Source organism: Stegastes partitus, unplaced genomic scaffold, assembly GCF_000690725.1.
Source record: "Stegastes partitus isolate 25-593 unplaced genomic scaffold, Stegastes_partitus-1.0.2 Scaffold176, whole genome shotgun sequence".
In the NCBI taxonomy this organism is placed as follows: Eukaryota; Metazoa; Chordata; class Actinopteri; family Pomacentridae; genus Stegastes; species Stegastes partitus.
This window is the reverse complement of record NW_007577907.1, coordinates 1,879-24,136: the sequence shown is the minus strand read 5'-3', so window position 1 is coordinate 24,136 and position 22,258 is coordinate 1,879. Positions and strand designations below refer to the sequence as shown.

At 41.3% G+C, this 22,258-nt stretch overlaps 1 protein-coding gene across 1 annotated transcript; it reads right to left on the bottom strand.

The window, feature by feature from the left end:
- Positions 1-747: 747 nt before the first annotated feature.
- nomo (nodal modulator) lies at positions 748-21,938 on the bottom strand. The gene is made up of 31 exons (XM_008279894.1): positions 21,753-21,938; positions 20,374-20,463; positions 20,034-20,079; positions 19,829-19,929; positions 19,002-19,108; positions 18,808-18,880; positions 17,577-17,729; positions 16,553-16,690; positions 15,989-16,078; positions 15,794-15,899; positions 15,524-15,674; positions 15,229-15,406; positions 13,170-13,311; positions 12,878-13,009; positions 12,078-12,214; positions 11,891-11,978; positions 11,635-11,698; positions 11,448-11,543; positions 11,103-11,324; positions 10,075-10,157; positions 9,734-9,893; positions 7,379-7,505; positions 6,631-6,744; positions 6,348-6,475; positions 6,036-6,177; positions 4,448-4,531; positions 3,403-3,513; positions 3,182-3,283; positions 2,889-3,008; positions 2,682-2,774; positions 748-2,379 (listed from the first exon to the last, which is right to left on the bottom strand). The coding sequence occupies exons 1-31, from the start codon at positions 21,906-21,908 to the stop codon at positions 2,248-2,250; spliced, it is 3,666 nt and encodes a 1,221-aa protein (XP_008278116.1). The 5' UTR covers positions 21,909-21,938; the 3' UTR covers positions 748-2,247.
- Positions 21,939-22,258: the final 320 nt, after the last annotated feature.

The window sequence follows — 22,258 nt, the reverse complement described above, 5'->3', positions numbered from 1 at the left end:
GCACCTATTTTCTAAAAGGAATCCATAACAGTAGGCCACCATGCAGGACCACATCTAGCCTTTAAATTGCAAATCTGAGTAAACTGTTAATGCAATCTTGTGATTTTTCTGCTGCTGCAGGTCAAAATGTCAGCTGTGAGGTCGTACCGACTATCGATGTTGTGGTCAATTATTAGCTGCCAACTGCAAATTAAAACTGCTCTGTTCAGTCATTAAATTGTTTTCATCCAGAGCTCCGGTTTCATTTAGATGCTGTACATCCTTGACCTAACTAAGCAGGAGGAAGATCTTTACAAGACACATTACATTATTCTGTGGCCAGCAGACAGAGAAGGTGGGGCAAAGCTCTCAAGACAGGGCAAAGGGAATTTGCTTTTCACTTGTATGCTTCCCTTTTTAGCATTAAAACAACACGATTCAGGCTGAGAGTCAGCAGCACGAGCTCTTATAGACGAGCCTCTCTTACGACATCAGCTTGTTCTGGATGTACTCTAATGTAATATGCATTTTATAACAGCTTGGGTGAGGACAAGCAGGAATGAGATAAGTCAGGCTCAGACTTATTGATTCTTTTTTTTTTTTGAGAGCAAATGACTTTTTTTTTTGTAATCCAGAACTAATAAAGTATGTGTTTTGTACTTTGAAACTTGAAGGATGTGCAAATACACACTTCTTGCTATCTTTCTGATCGTATTCATGTCTAGAATTACACTGCCCCCTACAGGCAATGCCACAAAAGACACCAAGTTAATTTCCTTCCAGTCAAACTTTATTCATTATCTCAAAAATTAACAGATTCTGACCAAATGACAGTTACACCCCACCTCCCTCGTCCTCCCTCTCCCACCCCCAACCAAACTAATCAACTCCCCCTAAATGTGGACTAATTGGAATATCTTTCAACTCAGTAAATAGTCAGTGGCCTTTTGATCTTTCTGTGAAAGTCAGCCACAACCGAGAGCAGATGAATTAAATACAGAAAAAAATCATTTGGGTCCACAATTTTCACAGTGCACTACGCAGCTCCGTGGTAAGACAATGAGCTTCTGAAATTACAATCCTGCCTTATCTTTCAAAGTTTAACTCAAGGTTGTGACACACCCTTTGTAGATATTCTTATTAATTTTTTCCTTTACTTCAGTGAAAGACGGTCTTCTTAAATTCCATGTTGCTGTTCAAAATAGCTCATCACACACATTCTGACATAATTTAAAAAAACAAACAAAAAAAAAACGTAAAGAAATCAAATACACTTCTGAAAGACATCTCCCAGCTTACAACCTAGATCATAATTCACATCTGATTCAACGTATGTTAATAAATTAATCAACTATTAGTTTGTTCTGTAGTTTTCTGCCCTGGTCCTTCCCTTAAAAAGAAAAAAAAAAAAAATCAAAAAAATTTTCTCCTCACACAGTGTTTCAACACAAATTTCCAGCATCGCATTCACCATCACTTTCCTGAGCTAATGGAGGAACTGACATAAAGTCAATCTTACATCACACTTAACAGCTTATAAAACACCATCAGGAGTGGAGTGCATTATAGTAACTCGTTGGTGACTTCCATTTAAGTGGCAGACTGACAACAATATAAAGTAGTTATTAGCTTGTCAGCATCTTTGGCTGTCTTTTAGTCATAGTTAGCAGTTACAGAATCCCATTTGTCAAATGCATGGGGAGCCCACACTTCAAAAAATTTTAAACATCCTTATGCCAATACTTGTATTTCTGCTCAGATCTTATCAAATTCCAGCCACATTCTGATGAAATTCCACTTTGTGTTGTCTGAATTGACCACAGCGCTGATAGGAGAGACACATGGTTGTCTGCAATGTCTGATAGCCCAAAATAATATTAGGACCGAGATCACGAGCTTGTAAGTATTTTCAAAAACACACACACACACAAAAAAAATTTAGTTGACCTTGATAAATTATAAAGGTATAAAAATGGCTCATACTCTACTAAAATATTAACAATTTTCTTAGACTGTTGTGAGAGAATCTGTAAAACGTCAGCCATCAGCCCGGTGAATCTGATCGGCTCTGATTGGCTAATGAGGTGGCGGTAATGCAAGTCAAGTGGTTCGTGTCTAGCTTCATCTGAGCCCAAATCCCACCTTAGTAAACTAAATAGCTCATTAGCACACATGATGTTAAAGAAGTGCAACCCAGTGCTCTCCGAGGCTGGGATCACGTGTGCTAAGGCTCGATTTAGCGTACCAAGATGTGATCTGAGGTGCAGCTCATGTGCGCCTGACTTTCTGTCTCTTGGCCTGACGTTTGGCTTCATCCAGAGCAGCGCTGTCGCCGCTGGCCTGGGCCATGCTCCTCACTCCCTGGATGCGGTTTGCCAACTGTAACAGGAGGGGAATCACCTACGAAACAGAACAGCGAAAAGGTATTAAAGCGATGCTCTCTGCATCAAAAACTTGAAATATTAAAACCATCCATGCAAAAAATAATGGGATTAACAGGAATGAATACATGAGTGAGAAAATGCGAAAACTCCAAGAAGTGTGGTGTTCTTTCTCAATGTCACTCCAAACTTCAGGCTTGGCTTTGACGAGGCCACATTCCGGCGAGGTTAATTCCAACGGAACAGACTCAGAAATGCAATAGTTGAGCAAGAAAGGCTGTTTGAATGTATTGTTTGGATCAGGTGCGGCGTGTTCTGTACCTTCTCGTGGTTGTACGCTGCTAACAGGAGCAGCAGAGTGAGGGGCAGAGCTATGTAGGAGCCTTGCGCAACGTCCTGGTCAGGCACTTTACGCTGTGGGAAAAGCACATTATACAACCTGAGACAAGACCATTTTAAAAGGTTAAACATACAGGACCTGTTAGAAAAGGAAGGTTTTAAATAAAGGGAATTAAAAATGTATCTTACTGTGGGGTTGAAGGTGAGCGTGACGTGCTTGTGGTATCCGTTGGAGGTGAAGGAGACCTGGGGCAGAGTGAAATCGTACTGGGAGCGGGACAGCGTGGAGTACAGCATCAGCACATAGCTCTGGAGGAGGAAGAGGAAGAGAAATTTCACTGTAGACTCAATAGCAGTGAGTTCTAGTTCACATTTATCCTGGAGCTGGCTTTAAATTTAGAGAAATGTACATGCAAGGACTAAGTAAATGTTTGTATTTTAGTCTTCAAAACATCAGCTCAGACTTGAATAGCAAGCATTACCTCGCCATCTCTGTCCAGAGGAGGGAAGTGGAAGAAAAGCGACTGTCCCAGAGACACACTGTTGATTGGGTTGTCCAGGTTGTCACTCTTATATAGTTTTACCTGAACAGATAAAGGGGGAAAACTAGGAATTAGTCTAACTTTTGAAGCATCCTGTGGTAACTTTGCAAAGAAAAGTTTAATGAAAAAAAAGATCAAACCGCAGGGATAACACATCATACCGATAGTGTTGGGAGGTGTTCAGGAGATGTGATGATGTTTCCACTGAGGTCAAACTGATTAATCTGCCTGAATGCAATGATGTTGACCCCTTCAATGTCACTGCTGCCGACCTGAGAAGGAACGCAGAGCTTTATGTACAGATACAACCTCGGCACTCATAAAGTAAAATGTGAACTGGGGATAAAGCTTTTGTACGAGTCACACGGTGCGATATTAAGAGAGTATTAAGTGGAATTAAGGCATTTCCAGCCTTGCAAGAGAGATTAGCAGGGCTGCACTTTTCAGACAAGCTAAAATTATGAACTGAGAGGGTTTAAACTTCAGCAATGGGATTACCGTTGCTTTTGTTCCGCGTATAGAAAGGAGCCATGTGATGAGGCTGCTGATAAGTCATAATCACAGAGTTCCCACAGTTATTTTAACAATTCAATTACAAAAGTTTTCCATACCCTCCTTTCGAGCTTTCAGAACTATGTTATTGCAGTGCAAATGCATAAATGAACAAAGTATGACATTGAAAATGTGTTCAAACACTCTCAACCTTGGAAACTTAGTCACGCAAAACACTCACAGCGAGGATCATTTCATAGCTACTCTGCAGCTTTTGACTAGAACACAGCAGGCAAAGTCAACAATGAACTCTGTCAGTCAGCTTTAAAGGCAACATGGATGAAACATGCTGAAGTGTCTGAAGTGTTACAGTAAAAAAAAACAATGCAAATCTGTAACGCAAACTCAATTGACACAGATTTGATGTTAGATTTCCATCACATTTTAACTTCTAGGCAGGGTACTGAAGTCAAACTGCTGTTGCTCTGTTTGCATAATAGCTAAGAAGTGTCTAGTTAGCTAGCAGCAAACGTTCTACTCATGTGACCAAACAGAGAGTGTGGCATCATGTAAAACTCACTCAGCTATGATGATCTGAAAAGTTTTTGCCTACTGATGTATGTGAATACTTCTCCAACATCACAGCTGCTGATTGGCTAACAACTCTAGACGACCTGGCAACCCTGCGACAAGTTGTAACAAGCTGCGTCTTACCTCTATAGCTCTGTGTTGTGGCAGAGCCCTCTCTATGTGGTCGTTGCCTTCGGCTCTCAGCTGAATCAGATACTTGCAACTCGGCTGAAAGGAAACATTTCATGAATTAAGTGATATTAGGTGTACAGTAAAACAGCTAAAGGCCAATTCATGCTTTCTATATTGATTTGTTTTGAAGAAAGGCTGTGTGAGGGGATCTGCAGTCATGCGCATTATTTTATTATTTTCAAAATTAAGAGAATTGTAACTGAAGCAGTCGCTCTCGGACTTTGGTGGTGGTTTAATTCCCCACAACGGTGTCCAAACACAGTGAAAGTTCTTAATTCTCCAGATATCCTGTGCTACTGCCCTCAGCATCACTGAGGGAGAGGAAGTGGCGTAGCTTGGAAATGTTTCTAAGGTGGAAAAATGAAACTTTACAGAGGTGGTGGATATGGTGATCAAATGCAAGGTTGAGGTCAAAAATGACCCCTAGGTTTTTCACAGAGGTGGAGAGAGGGATGCAGTGGCCTGAGAAGGAAAGAGTTGCAATGGAGGAGGACCAGAGTTGGTGCGGGGTGCCAACAAGGATGGCTTCGGTTTTAGTGCTGTTAAGCTGAAGAAAGTTTTGTGTCATCCATGCCCTTGTCTCCTCCAGGCGGTGAGATTTGATACGGTGACCATCGAGGAGGTGGAATCAGTCCGCAGGAAGAGCTGAGTATCATCGGCATAGCAATGGAAGGAAATACCATGCTTGCTGATGATGTGACCCAGGGGGAGCATGTAGATGGTGAATAAGGTGGGGCCTAGAACAGACCCCTGAGGAACCCCCACAGGTGACTGTGTGGGGCCTTGACCTTGCATCCCCCAGGGCCACATACTCAGCCCTACCTGCGAGGAAAGACTGGAACCACTGAAGGACAGTTCCAGTCAGACCGGCAGCATACTTCAGGCGGTGAAGAAGTATGTGGTGGTCCACATTGTCAAAAGCAGCTGTAAGATCTAATAGCACGAGAAGGGATGGGAAGCCCTGGTCAGAGGCCACCAACAGATCATTAGTGACTCTGACCAGGGTCTGTCTCAGTGCTATGGGCTGCACGAAAACCAGACTGAAATTTCTCATACAGGCCAAAAGTCTGAAGATGGTACTCAAGCTGGCAAGCCACAACCTTTTCCAACACCTTTGAAAGAAGAGGCAGGTTGGAAATGGGCCTATAATTTGCCAGGATGCTTGTCTAATGCTCGTCTAATCTGTAACCAGTTCCTGCATCCTGTAAAGAGCAGAAAGTCACAGAAGCCCCATGTGATTTCTGTGTTTGATGTTATAGCAATAACGAAACCACTGTCTGCATTTAAAGTCTAGTTGTTCAGTGCACAGGGATACAGAAACCACGAATCAGCCTTTAAATATAGTTCAAGTATAGCATTTGAAAGATTCAATATGTTTGCTGTGTAATATCATTTTCAATCCATTATTCCTGCTCAAATGCTGCTTACACATCATGTTTTGCAAGGTCGTGTCACCAGATTTCCTACTGATCTAAAAAACACGACCTGGAGAACGTGATCAGCTTAAAAGCCTAATATTAACAGCTCGTAGTGTCCTTACCAGCAGACCCCTGAGTCTAAACCGGCCCTCCTCATCAGTGACGGTGTCCTCGCTGTAGAGGCTACAGTCTCCCTGACCCACCGCCTCCACAGCCACGTCCCGCTCTGCATCGCCACTCAGAGACTGCACCGCTCCGTAGCAGCTGAGGACAAAAGTACAAGACCAAAACAATGTACAACGGAAAATTATAGAGGTACTCTTTTCTAACAGCAGTATCAGTCAGGTGTATGTTTAGTAACTTGTGCTCTAAAACAGATATTCTAAAGTTTTTAAGCTAAACAGAGCGCTACAGTACAAGGTACACTCAAATACCTGTATGCAGTCTTAATGCCAGTTATATCAATGTTGAGGTTTTGACCCTCCTCCACCGTGATCATCTGAGATGCCGGCTCGAAGCGGAATTCCTTCATCATGGGCTTGAAGTAGTACTGACCGGGACTCTGAGGAGAGCAGAGCAGCGATTATATCAAAAGAAAAGCAGAAATAACTGACATTAGCTAAAGCAAAATAGATGTAAAAGCATTCACACAACAACATCATACAATACCAGATCATTCAGGAATGGAGATAAATAAAGGGTTTGCTGGTTTCTTACCAGGTTATTGAAGGTGAGGAGGCCAGTGTCCTGAGTCAGAAGGTTGGAACGAAACTGTCCTCCACTCAGAGAAAGAAGGACGCCAGAAAGGGCCTGACCATCCTCCGATTTGATCTACAGCACAGACAGAATATGTGCATTTTTCAGAATAAAAGACACACATGCACTAAATGTCTGATCTGATTAAGGACAGCTAGTATAACAGTGAAATAGCTTAGTCATGGCTAAAACTGTGAGCGCTAAATTGTGAAATTGCAGGTATAATCATGCTGACAGCTGAGTTCAGTGTCTCTAATGCTCGGTATTTCTGATAGGATGTACAAGTGAAGGATAAACAAGGGCACAAAACTCTATAAATGCTGTGCAGAAGATTTCAAAGCAATTTATCACAGTCTGAAAGGGAAACTAATACTGTGCCTGGATCTCATGGTCGCTGTAGGTAATTGCAGACCCTTTAAACAAAGGTAGTACAAAGGCAACGCACTGACAGCATGCAGCAAAGCACAAAACTGTGCATGAGTGATCTTTTCTTTTAATTTCATTTTCCATAAACATACAGTCATCTCTAACGGGGGCTTTTCATCGAGTTATTTCACGTTCACTTGAAATCACCATAATTAGTGAGAGATGTGCTATAATTGTGAGGTACTTGGGGTAAAAGCGTTAACTAAACAGTGCAAATACAAAAGGGAGCTGGTGATTACCGGGTTGTAATATCTATGCAAGTGAGGAGGATGGTCACATGTACCTTGAAGGTGACACCAGCCAGAGCGAACGCCTTGAAATCTCCCTGGGTTCCCTCCACAGGACTCAGGACGAAACCTTCTTTGCTGGCACTGATGTCGTACTGCCGGTCGCTGTGGAGCGGACCCACACTGAGTGAAGAGAGAGGAGAAATGAGGTGGAGGACTGAATTTCTTCTGGATATATATTCAACAATATGTGTCTTGTGGTTAGAAAACAATACACAAAACAGATGCACACAATGCAGAACTTCATTACTTTAATATCGCACCCACAGAATTTATAATGTAAAGCCCTTTTCAAGCACAGGATACGTAGTGTTTTTGCTTTATAAAACGTGAAAGTGACAGCTATGTGTCTTCCAGTCATAGGTTGTTTTTATGTTAATGTTCCTCACGGCTTCATTCAGACATAACAATGAAAGAGACAGAGAGCATCATTGTAGTTCTGCTCTATTTTTTATACATGTGAGACTGGACAGTACATCAGGCAACAGGATGCATAACAATGTACAAATAAACAAAAGACTAAATCCGCTTCTAAGCTGTGACTGAGTGTGACAGGTTATCTGTCTGAAGTGTAGAAAACAACACAGTATGACTTGCTGTCCGATCATTTAATGACGTTCCTTTTGTGGTTTGACATGTGTAAATGCGTGCAACTTTCTCATTTTGGAGACATTTTGGAGACTCATGTGAATCCTGCTGCTGTCTGATGCTGCAGGTATTTAATAAACTCAGAGGAAAAACTCCTACAAACAGCTGCAAGTACGTTTCTTATGCATAACTATCTGAGATAGCTTGCAGTTCGGACTTGTGTTGTGGTGAGAGTGACAAGGTCTGCCCTAGTAAGACTGTCGTCAACACCTGGGTGACTGAAAGTAAGCAAGGTGCTCATTCAGACACATACAGATGCCGTCAGACGAACAGAAAGGAGTGCATGTCTGTAGAGGTTTAGATATAGAATTGTTGGGAAGGATTTACTAAACTAACTTTAGTTCTTAACCATTGCTATGACATTAACAATGATAATAACTGTCATGAATGTATCAAAATGAAAAATCAAACTGTTGTGTTAGTAACAGACACAATAAAAAAAAAACATCAGGATTGACAGTTTATTTTTTATAAACCCAGCTTTACCATCACCACTTCTATACTTAACCATACGGCTCTAATGCTTCTTCTTCTTACTTTTTAACAGGTTTCATTTTATCTAAATGTGAGTAAGATTAAGAGTCTAAAGCTGGACTAGTGGCTCTGTGAAGCTGCACTTCCGCACAACAGCAATTTGAGCTTAATGCTTGGACAACACGCTAAAACAGACTTTTTTTTCCACAACGGACATTCTGAGTGGTCACAGTGGGAAAGCAGAGGTGTATTATGAAGGGTGTATTCTGCTTAATGGATGTCCTGCTTTTGTGCATGCTGGTTCGCTGTCGTGGCTTACTGGGACATTTAATGGAACTGAGCCATCGTTAATTCCCCCTGCGCGTTCCCTGCTGTGATAAGTCATCATTTCTGTGGCGAAAAAAGGGGTCTCAGACAATGCTAGCCTGCTAATGTTTAGAGAATATGCTGTTTACCATGTTAGTACATTAACATGCTCATATTTTCTAATGAGCATTGAACACAAAAGACACAAATTGAAAATCTGACCTGTGGAAGGCGTTAGGTGAAAACTTAATGGAATGTGTCGTAAATCATAAATGTGCAACACCAAATTTTATGCTAATCCATCCCAAAAAAAAAAAAAAAAAGGAACACTAAAAAGAACATGAAACACTTTAGTTAGTTATTGTCCCTGCATGGGGTGGACATTAAAGTGACACAAATTGAAAATCTGACCTGTGGAAGGCGTTAGGTGAAAACTTAATGGAATGTGTCGTAAATCATAAATGTGCAACACCAAATTTTATGCTAATCCATCCCAAAAAAAAAAAAAAAAAAAGGACAAGAGATAGAGTCATGGAAGCAACAAAGTCATTAAGAGTCATCCTCTGGGCTTAATGAACATCTTTGCCAAATTTCATGGCAATCCATCAAACAGTAGTTGAGTTATTTCAGTTGGGAAAAAGTCTGGCTGCAGCTGCTGACCAGCCACAATGGTCATGCCGTGAGCCATGTAGCTAGGCTTTCTTTACTCACTGGTGTTAAATAGCAAATTATAACTCTGCCAGAGCTTTAACGAGAATCCACATATCACTTCTGGTCCTACACTTCTTTTGGCCTTTTAAATGTATGCATGGGCTAGCCTGTTAGTATAATGACCTGCTAAGACGATAGCATTTACAGCAAGAACCTAAAGGCAGCACTATATTATTTTTGTGCATCCTGATTTTACCTCAGGGTTCTCATACCTGTATGCTCCCATCTCATTAGTGGCCACAGTAATGAGCGGTGAAGCAGCTCCTCTCTCTGTGATGGATATCTCCACACCTTGCAGCTCTGGTGACACCTTGCCCTCTAAGAAGAGACCTGCACGCCCCATGATGTCCACCAGTCGACCTGGACACGACTCTGTCAACAGGGAGGGAGTTGCTCATGTTAGATCAGCCTGAGTGCACAGTATGTGATTATTTTATAGCTTCAGGTTGATTTTTTTTACACTTGAGCAAAGAATAAAAGGTATAGAAAGAAAGTATGGCAAAAATAAGGGTGCACAAATACAAGTTTGTCAATTGTGTCAGAAGTATCTTACCTCCAGTGATGGTTGCTTCCACTTCAGGAGGGTAGAACAACAGTTCTTTGGAGGAGGGAGTCACTGTGATCTTCTCACCAGCCCTACACAGCCACACAGTAAATATTAATTCAGTGAATGATTACATTAGTTCAACACTCAGTACCAGGATGCCAGTCTTGCAACATTAAAAGTCACATTTATTTCCCACTAGTCTCACATAGTCAGACCTATCTTCACAGGGCTGTGTCAGCACTGGAAAACAGTTTTGTTACATCCATCCATCCATTATCGATACACCGCTTATCGTAAAAAGGGGAAAAAAGCTTTCTCATTTGTATTTCCTTAAAACAATCACAGTCGTCTTGGGACCAGTATGTATTAAAGGCAGGAGCGCGAACTGTCAATAAATAGCTATTTTACCCAAAGAACCAAGAAGGCCTGTTGAATTGCAAAACCTTAGTTTCAGTGTGTAGGTTGCTGTTCGAATGTTGTTTTGGTTTAGGAAGTGAAGGGGATTTTGCAAATAGAAACACACAGATTGTGGATGGAGAGGACAAAGTAAAATGTGTGACAGAAAAGGCTAGCTTATACCCGCAGTCTACATCCATTGAGTCAGACTAATATTATACATATACAGTAAAAAGTGAATGACATTTTGAGCACCTCCAAATGTTAAGTCACAGTTAAATAAATGACAAAATTACAAAATACCTGGTCATTTTTACAAAAACTATCTACAATCCTGTGTACACAAAAACATTATTAGAGAAGTTCACAAAGTTGTGTGCACCCAAATATCTGATCAGGAAGCACGCTATTCTGTTACATGTGTGAAAGTTCAAGTTAAGGCTCATTAGAAACCCCAGTAGAGTTTCTGTTTAAAAACACTGTGGATATCATTTAAAAAATAACTTTAAAAATAAATTTGGTGAGGAAACATGCTCCTGAAACTGGCGCCTCACCCAGCTTTGCAGTGCAGTATAAATGTGACCACTGAGCAATACTGTAAAGAGCAAAGAGCATGAATTAAAATGCAGTGACCTGACCTGGCCCAGTAGGAGAACTCATAGTGGAAGGGGCCTGTCAGTTCATCAGCCTTCTCTTGGATTGGAGGACTGTCGTCTTTGGCACCTCCATCCTCTTCAGCTGCACGACGTTCTCGCTCCTGCCGGCGCAGTTGAATCTCTTGCAGTTGCTGCTCCTGCCTCTGTTCCTCCAGGCTGCGCAGCGGACCGAGAACCAGCGCTGGCTCACTCTCAATGGACGACCTGACCGAGGGAAAACATCGTTTATAAAACATAAAAGCTGGACATGAACAGACAGATGTGCCGCAGCTAAAATTAGCACCCAGTGTCTTTGAAATGAGCTCAGTCGTGGTGAGTCTTAATTACTTTATCGTGACTGTGACATCGAGAATCTTGTCAGTGGTGATGAGTCCTGTCATGTGATGCCGCACCGCAGTGAGGGTCAGGATGCTGGGGGCTGAGCTGTAGTACACAACAGCAGTCATTAGAATACATTTTATACATAGAAAAGTAGTGTTCACCCAGAAAATAGACACAGCTTCTCATGACTTACGTATCGTAGGTGTAGAAATCCTGCTCGAACTGGTGGCAGGAGCGAGGGGTGACTTTGTAAACACCTGGACAAGTCATTTTCAGTTGATTAATTACTTTGTTCCAGTTTCATATTTAGGTAAGTCTGACACAGACCTCTTGGCTCATACGACTGCACTCTAACTTTACACGAGGGAACAGTTGGTACACTGATATTTTCTCAATATGCTAATTGATACTATGTTTAGCAAATGAGAGGTCAGGAGAAGGAAGCTCACCAGGCTTGGAGAGGCAGAAGCGGTTGACTCCCTTGGAGAGGTTGTACACGCCGACGTTCTCAGGTTTGCTGCCATCTTGGAAGAATTCCTGCATAGCATCACACATTCAATGAGAAATCTGTCATCGCATGTGCCTAATAACCACAGTGACACGCACTGCTAGGGGTGTGAGCTACAGATTACTAACCAAAGTGATGGCATGGGAAAGGGAGCAGCGCAGGATGTAGCCAATCTGTCTGAACTCCACCCCCAAAACATCTGAGTCCAGAACCTCAACTTCCATGGACTTGTGTTTCCAGCACCACTCCTCATGAGAAATACTCACTGTCAGGGGCAAGGACAAAAGAACGTAACATATAATTAATAAACGGATTTAAAATAAAAGCAACAGAAAAACATACAGGTGAATGTTTGCTGAAAAAGATTCAATTTGTCACACTAGTCGAAGTGGAAAGCCCTCAAAAGCTGTGACCAGAAAGGGTCGAGGCTCTCCAAAGAGGGATGTTTCAATCATCTAATCTTTAAACATATACTTAAGAAAGTAAACTTCTTGCACTACTTTGGTCTGGCAACACTATAAGCTGAGTAAACACGCCTCAAAGATGCTGTGTGTGCAGATAGCTTGCAGGCACGCTAACAGATTGCGTGTATTGAACAGGGAGTGAGATGGATGCAGGACCAGAGGGTGCAGGAACAATGACTGAATAATGGTGTGCCTCCTGAAAGCTGGTACTATATGCCAGTTATGATCGAAAGCTGGTAATTACTCATTGATTTCCCTACAATCATTAGAGAATAATTAGTGTAACTTTGAACAGAAGAGTAAACAGACTGAAGGAATTAGTTTAGACAGTTCTTTGCTGAGTTCTTTCAGGTAAAACTTGAATGCTGACTGTACATTTATGCTCCTCTGAGATGTTGATTTACACAACTAATGATACTGTCACAACAGATTAAAAAGTAAACGTATGTTAAATAATAAATAACCTTTGTATTTCCCCGGTAAAACGTTGTCAAAAGAGAAGCTGAGGATGTCGCTGGTGCCAGACAGAGCCACTGCCCTCCTCTCTCCCTGCCGGCTCACTGGTTGCAGGGTTACGGAGAGGTCATCGCAGGAAGCTAGAGGTCAGCCAGAGAACATAATGTTAGCTTAAGTGAAAGAAAAAAAAAAAGAAAAGAACTACACGAATAAATAATAGATTTATGGGCTGAGGCTGTATTTCAGACAAGAAGCATGTAATCGAAAAAGGTTCTATTGTCTAAATCACTAAGTCTTCACCTAGACAGTAGACTTTTCCAGAAACAGAGGCCATGAATTGGGTAAAAAGTAGGTTTGTCAGGGGCCGGTCAACGAGGGAGACCTCCAGGGCCTGAGGCTGCAGAGCCAGACCAGCTTTCACCTCTGCTTCAGGGAGAGATACCTAAACATATGGAGGTAAAACCAAAGTTATCTTGTAGAAAGGAAAGTTTGTCTCACACTTTTTCTGCCTAGGGGAAGACAGGAATCTGGAAAAAGACAAAAACAAAAAAGAAAACACTAACATTTGAAAATCCAGCCCTTCTCCTGCAGCTCTCCCTTGTCTGTCCAAAGTCCCTCCCACCAGGCGAACATGGGCTTATGTACAAGCTTCACATGCAACAGAATCTTGATCTCGTTATCAGCACTAAAATGGAAAAAGCCACAGCTGCAGCCGCGAGCCACTGGCTGCTTGTAGCAGAAGGCTGAACTACAAGCAGCATTTATTGCCATTCATCGCCATCTTGCATGGTAAACCTGAACCTACACAATCTAACCAAGCACTACAACACACGCATCGCTAATACCGATATGTATGACTGTCGTGACTCGATGATCTGATCCTTAACAATCCGAAAACCTTGGTATCCAACATGTTTTTAGGAAAAACAAACGAAACCCATGAAAAATAGCCTTAACATACCAACAGCCTTGGATTCCAACTCCGATATGACATTTTGTGTCACAAATATGGATAACGATGTATTATCTGACTTAACAATCCGACAGATTGGCTATGTTCAGACTGCAGAACTTAATGCTCAATTCGGATTTTTTGTGAAATACGATTTTTGGTTCACAAGTTGGTTCACATTTCCAAGTAAATGCGACTTGTATGTGATCTCCTGTGTGAACTTCATAGGACCCAAAAGTGTCTCACATGTGCAGAAGAGGACACAACGACATCATATGCCGCGAGCGTGCTCAGTGTTCGCGGAAGTAAACACAGATGGGGGTGGCGCCACCACTGCCGAAGGTGGAAACAGAACTGGGACCGCTATCCTAAACTAGCATCAGCAGCCAAGTACTGCCTCCGCATTCTGGCCACTTCCACCCTGGGGGAGCGCTCCGACGAGGTGGAAGTGGCCGGAATGCGGAGGCAGTCCCCCCGACCGCGTAGAATACTTGGATATTCATCATTAATTGGGCCTAAATATCCAGAGACCAGAAAGTGCTATTCGGACCATACCTACTAGCTATTATAACAACTATGAACAATAATTAACAACAAATTACTCCTCAAACATCAAGCCCTCCTTGTATCTTGACCTCCATCTTGATAATCCGCCAGCCTTGCTATCTGACATAAAAGAAGGTTTTACATTTAGTGTCGGATTATGACAGTACTTAAAATTTATTTATTGTGGGACTCTCTTTCCTTGTCTTCTTTTTTGGGTTGTTTTGCAGTGTAAGTTGATAAAAAGGCTGGAATGGCAAATTTTCTGCAGCTGAATCAGGATTTCTGTCATCTGCAAAGATGTTCACGTGCATCCGAGTTTGTAGAACAGCCAATAGCAAAAATGAATTCTTTCTGGAAAGACCTGCAATTGGTGTCGCATCAAGGACTACATTTACTACAACCTGAAAACGCAATCAAGAGGAGGTGCAGAGGTCTAGTTTCTTCTCAGACCATTTGAATTGCAATATGCTGAAAGGTTAGTATGGAAGAAAAATATTGCCTACCCAACTTTTAATAATACTGAAGTATTCTGGACCATTTCTGAAAACTCAAAGAGTTTTCTTTTGTGCTATTCATTGTAGTTTACAGACAAATACCAAAAATCAAGAGTTGCAAGTAAGATTTTTGTCTATCCAATTACACACTGAATCTGTGGGCTAACAAAATGTTGGTTTTGACATATTTTCAATTTAAATTATAGAATTTTAGAACTTCCAGCTGCAATTGAACAAAAGACCACTGTCAGTGGAGTAGACATCCCATCAACTATTCATCTAACAGAAAGTCTGGCTCAAATTCATAAATTAAAACTGTAAAAAATTCCTTTATGTCCCACTAAACTAAATGCTGCTGGGGTCTTACATGGACGCTATAGTCTCCAGGTTTGGCCTGAAAGCAGAAGGCCCCCTGAGGGTCAGAGTCGATGGTCCGACTCAAAGCCTTGTCCTGGCCCTGCTGTGTCAGCGTGACCTTGTAGCGTCCCTGCTGCTTCATGCCCTCAGGCAGGCGACTGATGGAGATTTGGCCGCAGACACTGAACCTGTGTTGAACCAACATAAGACATTGATAGGATCTGTCAGCAATGTGACCCATGCAAGACCAAACTTACAGCACTGAAGCAAAAGTTCTGTAATTAATCCCAAATGATTCACTGTACCCTGCTGTGATGATGTCAGGAAGTTGAGGCGTGTTGGGCGCAATCTTCACTGTGATTGGCTCAAAGAACATGAGGTCCTTGTTAACACGGATGGTGTAGGTACCAGCTGTCATGTTCTCCAGCCGGAAAGAACCATCCTCCTTGCTGACAACTGCAAGGAAAGATTGGCAGAGCAAGACAAAGTGTGAAATTGTACTTACTTTCCAGAGAATCGCTGAATTCACAAATTAGAATTTCCACAGAAAACATGGGAGTCTTCTGGTCGGTTACCTTTGATCTGGTTGTTGAGGGCGACCGTAGCATCATGTACTCCCTCCCCACCGGCACTGTTGAGAACTCGGCCAGTCACAGAGAAGCCCATCACACGGAAGATGGGCTACAAATGAAGAATATATTCATATGTGAGAGATAATAACACATTTCACAAAACACACTGTAAACTGGAGAGAGAATAGAAGTCTTCACCTCTAGTTTCAAGCTGTTGTGTTCCACTTCGAAATTCATCCTAGAAGGAGCAACATCAAAAGTGATCCTTTCTCCTCTGTAGAAAGGCACCTGAAACGAAGGAGTTCACAGAAGCACAATTAGATGCACATATAATATTTACATAAAAGACTTTTAATGCAGTGTGCAGATTAAAGCTGCAATATTATAATATTATATATAAAACCTCTTTCTTAATAATCATTTTGATCTGATTCTTTTTTGCAATAGCCAATCAGTGTTTTCATTCAGTAACATAACAGTATTGGAGGTGGCCTGGCCAAGAATAAACAGGTCCAGCTGACAAGATATGGGTTGGCTTTTACTGTGAAAGCCACAAACATTTGTGCCATCCACTACTGTTCATTAAAATGAGTCTACAAAACAAGATTTCTGGCTTCTCTTTCTTTTCTTTTCTTTTTTCTACTGTGGTTCATTTTTAAAGGACTAACAGAATAAGAAAGAGCTGCAGCGAATTGTTAAATGCAAAGCTGCAGATGTCAGCACCTCCAGAGCAAAATGACCACCTTTTTGTGTTTTGCTTACCACAGTGTACTCGCCGCTGGCCAGTGAGGGAAAGATGAAGGTGCCGTCCTCCCTGGACAGAGCACTGCACAGGTAGACCAGAGAGCTGTCCCCAGAATCTGCACCCTCGACTGGGGATGTGTTACAGCCACTGATATCCTGGAAATCACAACGAACACAAACAAGAGCGATCAAATAATGGAACTTAGTTTTTTGATCACAATAAGTAGTAAAATAGTGCATTCATGTGCAGCTCTGACAGTCCAACTTTTGGGAAGTAGTTCCTCCAACCCCTGTGCTTTTAAGATGGTGTGTGTAAACAAAATGGATGGTACAATAAGGCCATGTTGTATTTTATTGCTTAGTGCTGCTTATACAGGTCACTGAAAACTGTTTCAAATATTTGTGTAACAACAAAGTGAAAAGGAAATGGATCAGGGTATAACTGCTACTAAATAGCTTTTTAAATCTAATTCAGGTATGTGGATGGCAAATAACAGTTACAATCTAATACCACACTACAAATTGACATGAAATATGTGATTTTGCTCCATTAGTCGACAGTTTCTTTTAAATTTAGTCCAGAATGTTTCTGTTCATATGACATCAGAAACTCAGCAACCAAAATTGCTGAATTCACAACTTGACAGGGAATTAAAGTGAATTTTCTCATTCGGGACCTGATTTTTTATTTATTTATTTTATTTTACACATGTGCACTATTACCATATTTATCACTTCTAGTAACTACAAAGTAAAATAAAGGGCCTGTTCAATTAAAAAACTACTGCAAAGCTATACCAAAATTGAAGCCATTAAAAATAATACATTCAGACATTCCCTAAATGAAAAAAATCCTGACTTTGACTGTCTTAAAACACACAAAATTCCACAATATTCCAGAAATCCCAAGTTAGAAATCTGTGGTTAAAGCAATACACTGACCCCTTTCAAGTAATGTAGGATAAGTGAGACACGGACCAAGAACACTTGATCTAGTTCATCTCCTTACTGCTTCTAAAAATGTAAAATAATGTTGATTTACCTCTCTCTTGACTGCAGCGGAGTACAGTAAGAAGGTGACCTCCTTCATGGGCTCTCCATCACTGCGGACCTCCCCTGAGACGTCGTAGCCTCCAACCACCAGATGGTTGGCGGCCGGGGCATTGGCATTGGAGACGTGCACCGAAGTGGTACTCTACGGGAAGACGACAAAGGTCGCTGTGTAAGTTGCAAGTAAGCGACGGCAAAATGGCCCAGTCAGGAGCTGTCTGATTACCGCTGGAGATCATTTGTTAGAAGCCCGCTAACTTGACAGGGAACCTTTTTAGCTGAGCAAGTCGGTGAATAATGAAGCTTTCTCCCCTCAAGTGACACAGACTTAAAAAGACCTGTGAGATCAGACACACTCCGTGGTATTAACAACATTACCTCAATGGGGAACTGTGACAACATGGTACTCAGCATCTTAATACTTGGTCAGGGGGTGAAAATGATGTCACACAGCTGTAATCTGATTGATGCTTGAAACCATTAATTATAAATCTGCTGATCTGCCCCACCTCCATTTAGCAACGTATTGTTGTACAGAGTTTCAATCCGGCTCTTAAAATCATCCACTCAATCTATACTCTGACCTAAATGGGTATCTACTACTTTGCACTGTATTTTACAGTTGTTGTTGTTTTTTTTGTTGTTTTTTTTACATGATTTTTTTTTTTAACCACTTTAACACTGTTTGTGTGTGGTTTAGCTTATATACACAGTCAGGTGAAAAATTAAAGCAAAAACCAACATAAAGTGATTCAGATTCAGATTTCGGGGGCGGGCGGGGGTTTTGTTGCTTCCCACCGTTGACAACTGCTTGCTCAAAGGAAGTCCCGAGGCAACTTTGGATTGTTGGTTTCTCTGTATAAATTTGTAAGGTCTATACCTTACTTTGTTAAGTGCTGTGTGATAATGTGTTATAAACTGCGCTATACAAATAAAATTGAATTGAACTGAATTGAATGATGAAGTTGATCACTCAGAACCGCTTTGTACTGATTTGCGGTTATGCTTCCCTTTGAGAGGATGAGAGGATCTAAACCATGGCAGCAAAATGGCCCTGACAGCACAACAGAGTCACCAGAGCTATTAATTGTAGCGGTCAAGGGTTCAGATTTTCCCTTTAATTTTCCTCCATCTGTAGTTTGTAATTTGATTTCCACTTTGTCTTCCAACAATATCCAATCTGTGCAGTCGATAACTATTACCTAATGACAGCGTAAACCAACCTGCTCCAGAGTCCAAGAAGGATGAAAAGCTGTGATGTCATAATTTCCAGGCAGTACTTTGAAGAAGGTATACCTGTGTTAGCAGAAACAAAAAAGAAAAGGAAAGGAAGTGTTGAAACACCAACTATTTGAGACACATATTGTCGAAACAATTGTGTGACACTCTGCTGAATACAACAGTGTGAGAAACTTACTTTCCTCCAGGCTGTGTCACGACACTCTGGAGTTTCTCCTCTGTTCCTGCTCGGCTCAGTTTGACTTCTACTCCTGCTGGGCCCAGGAGATGGCCCTTACTCAGGACCTGAACAATACACAGTACATTTATATTTACAGCATTTATCAGAGCCAAAAACTGAAAAAACACAAAGGGTCGTTGGATTTTCAACCTTTAACATTCCCCAAGACTACTTTCCTGTGACTTTCCGTACCATCAGAAAAATTACCATAATCTCATCTTTAATATGTGATATTTAATCAGAATTGGTGTTTCCAACATTTTTATCTATTCTTTAAATTTGCCAAAGATAAACCATTAAGTTTGTGGAAACAAATTAAAAATGTAAATAGTACAACAGCTGTAGTATGTAGAATCCATTTTTTCAGTATTGTTAACATCTGTGGATGCATGGGAAAATGTTCTACATGCCGATTCCAGGTTTTTTAAATTTTTGTAAAATAAAACATTTATTTTATGAATGATGGCATTTTAACGTTGTTGTACTGCACCAATGATCTCTCTCTATCTTTAGCAACAATTATGCCATTTCTATCTTGGTGCAGCACTGTATGCTGCAGTGAAAAAGAAGCCCACAGTGAATGAAACTGTGACAGGAGTAAAAAACAGCCAGGCGCTGCTTTGTGTACAGAGTGATAGTTTGTGGCATTAACTGTGGCTTGGACTTAAATCTTACTGAGACAAAATGCAAAATGTTTTGCATACCTTAGCCATGTTCAACTTTCAGATTACTCATATCTCATGCTTTTAAAATCTAACCAAAAAAACACTTTAAACAATTCTCACCGTTCCTGAGACCGAGAAACCTGTAAAAACAAAATTGATGTCTTCCTCTTTGGTACAGATGTCACTGACTCCATCGATGTGCAGGTCAACACTAGTAGGCTCTGGTGACAGTTAAAGTCCAAAAGACATAACATTTAGAAATAAACCTTTGGACTTTAACAGCAAATCTTTGTGAGTTATGAAGAAGCATCTGTGATGGTCTTACCAAAGCTCCACCCAAGAGGAGGCTCGATCTTCAAAACAAAGTCTCCCTGTGTAAAAGAGACAAGTCTATAGATTAAAATCACCATCAGGAAAATATTTAGTTAGAAATTCTCAAATAAGTAGTTCTCTTACCTCAGGGGTGTCCAATCCTGGTCCTCGAGGGCCCCAATCCTGCATGTTTTAGATGCTTCCCTCTTCCAACACATCTGATTCAAATTATCAGGATCATTATCAGGCTTCTGCAGAGCTTGATGATGAATCAGGTGTGTTGGAAGAGGTAAACATCTAAAACATGCAGGATTGTGGTTCTCCAGGACCAGGATTGGACACTCCGGTCTTACCTTGTCATAGAGAGGGATCATGAAGTATCCATTGATGGGTGCACAATCCGTCTGGTACTTCAAGGAACCTTGCTTGGTGTATAGTTTAATCTGTGAATGGAAGTGGACATACACTGATCATTATGTTGTAATGACTAAACTTGATATTCATATTTTATTTTAGAATATTTGTTGTATGGCCAGCAGAGGTTTCTGTTGTTTGTCTGATTTCACTCAGTTTTCTCTTTTGTATTCATGTTTCCAGCTCTTTTTAAGCCAGTATGACTTAGCTATCTCTGTCATATGGCCATTTTCTTGTGTATATAATTAACACTTCCTCCATGAACTGATTTGCAATATTCCATGTTTTTAACTTTGTCTTCTCTGACAACACCAGTCTGTGCTTTGTCGTCTCTGCAGGTGTTTCTGTCTCTGGAGCTGCATTTGTCTGATCTGCTTCTACTGGTTCCACCAATCTGTCCAGTGCTTCTGTTCTCTTGTTTGTTTCTCTCTCTTCTTTTATCCTCACCCCTACTGGTCGAGGCAGATGGCCGCCCTCTTTGAGCCTGGTTATGCTGGAGGTCTCCTGCTATTAAAAGGGAGTTTTTTCTCTCCACTGTCACTAATACAGTTGCTCATACGTAATCTTTGGATTTTGTTCATTTTTCCATGTAGAATTTTGAAGGATCCTAGGTAAATTTTTTAATTAGTCAGGTAAAGTCGCATTTTATAAATTACTCAGGTAAAATGAGATAATGGATCACACTGTAGGGTCTTAACTTTATTATCTGACCTTGTTATATTCACAATGTGAATCATATTTCTTTACTGGCAACCACTTTGGGTCAGTGGCTGATGTTTACATGTCCTGTAAAAAAAAAATAACAATGACTTGACCTGATTAAATTAAATGGTAAACTAGATGAGCAACTGGTCTTAACTGTCATCAGTAAACAGACCAGTCTACCTGGGATTTACTTAATTTCACTAGCTTAATGAACCAACTGGCTAATCCCATGGAGTCTGTGAATGAGAAGGGATTAGGACTGGTGGAGAGCACTTAGCGTCTTCCTCATCAACGGTGACAGGTTTTAGGATTAGGAGTGAATGCCATGTGTGATGCATTAATGTACAATAATACAACAGCTTTCAGTTCACCGAGTAAAGAAAATATCCAAACTAGCAGATGGCTAATTTACCGTCAATCTAGGCATAATGTACTAATTCGTGTTTATTAGCAACCGAGGGGCAATGGTGAGCTAAAACAGACAGTAGTCGTGGTCGTTTCATTCAAACTGTCACTGAACCAACTACCTCCACCTAACCTTTCGCTTACTCAGATAAACCAGCTAGCTGCTAGCTAGCTGCTAACTAGCTAGCCGGGACGTTTGCACTCTCACCTCGATCAGGGAGTAGTTGATTTCAACGTCGGATTTCACAAATCCACCGCATGCCACCACTATGTCATCAGAGGACACGGCCAGGAACTGGGAATATATGATACAGAATAAAAACCAAACGGATCCTACGTCTGCCCGGATCGTAATTCTCAACATTTTTACGGGCTGACTGATCTCTCGCTGAGCCGAGCAACAGCACGCTGCCTCCGGTTCCGTACCAGCTGAGCCGCTATCAGTGATCGGCCGAGGACGACTGTTAGCAGCGGCCTCTGGAGGCCCGGAGGAGGCGTAACCTCACCGAAACTGAATGGCAAGTGAAAAAAATAGAATAAAATACTAAATATACGAGGAGTTCACTTGCAAAAACAGATAACTCCATGTTCACAAACCGTCAGAAAACACATTTTTCCATCTACCTGAGATGAATATATGAGATATCAATCAAAGTTAAGCTATCTCTATTTTTGTCATGTCATTTCTACTGAGTCGAATCCACTCAGTTTCAG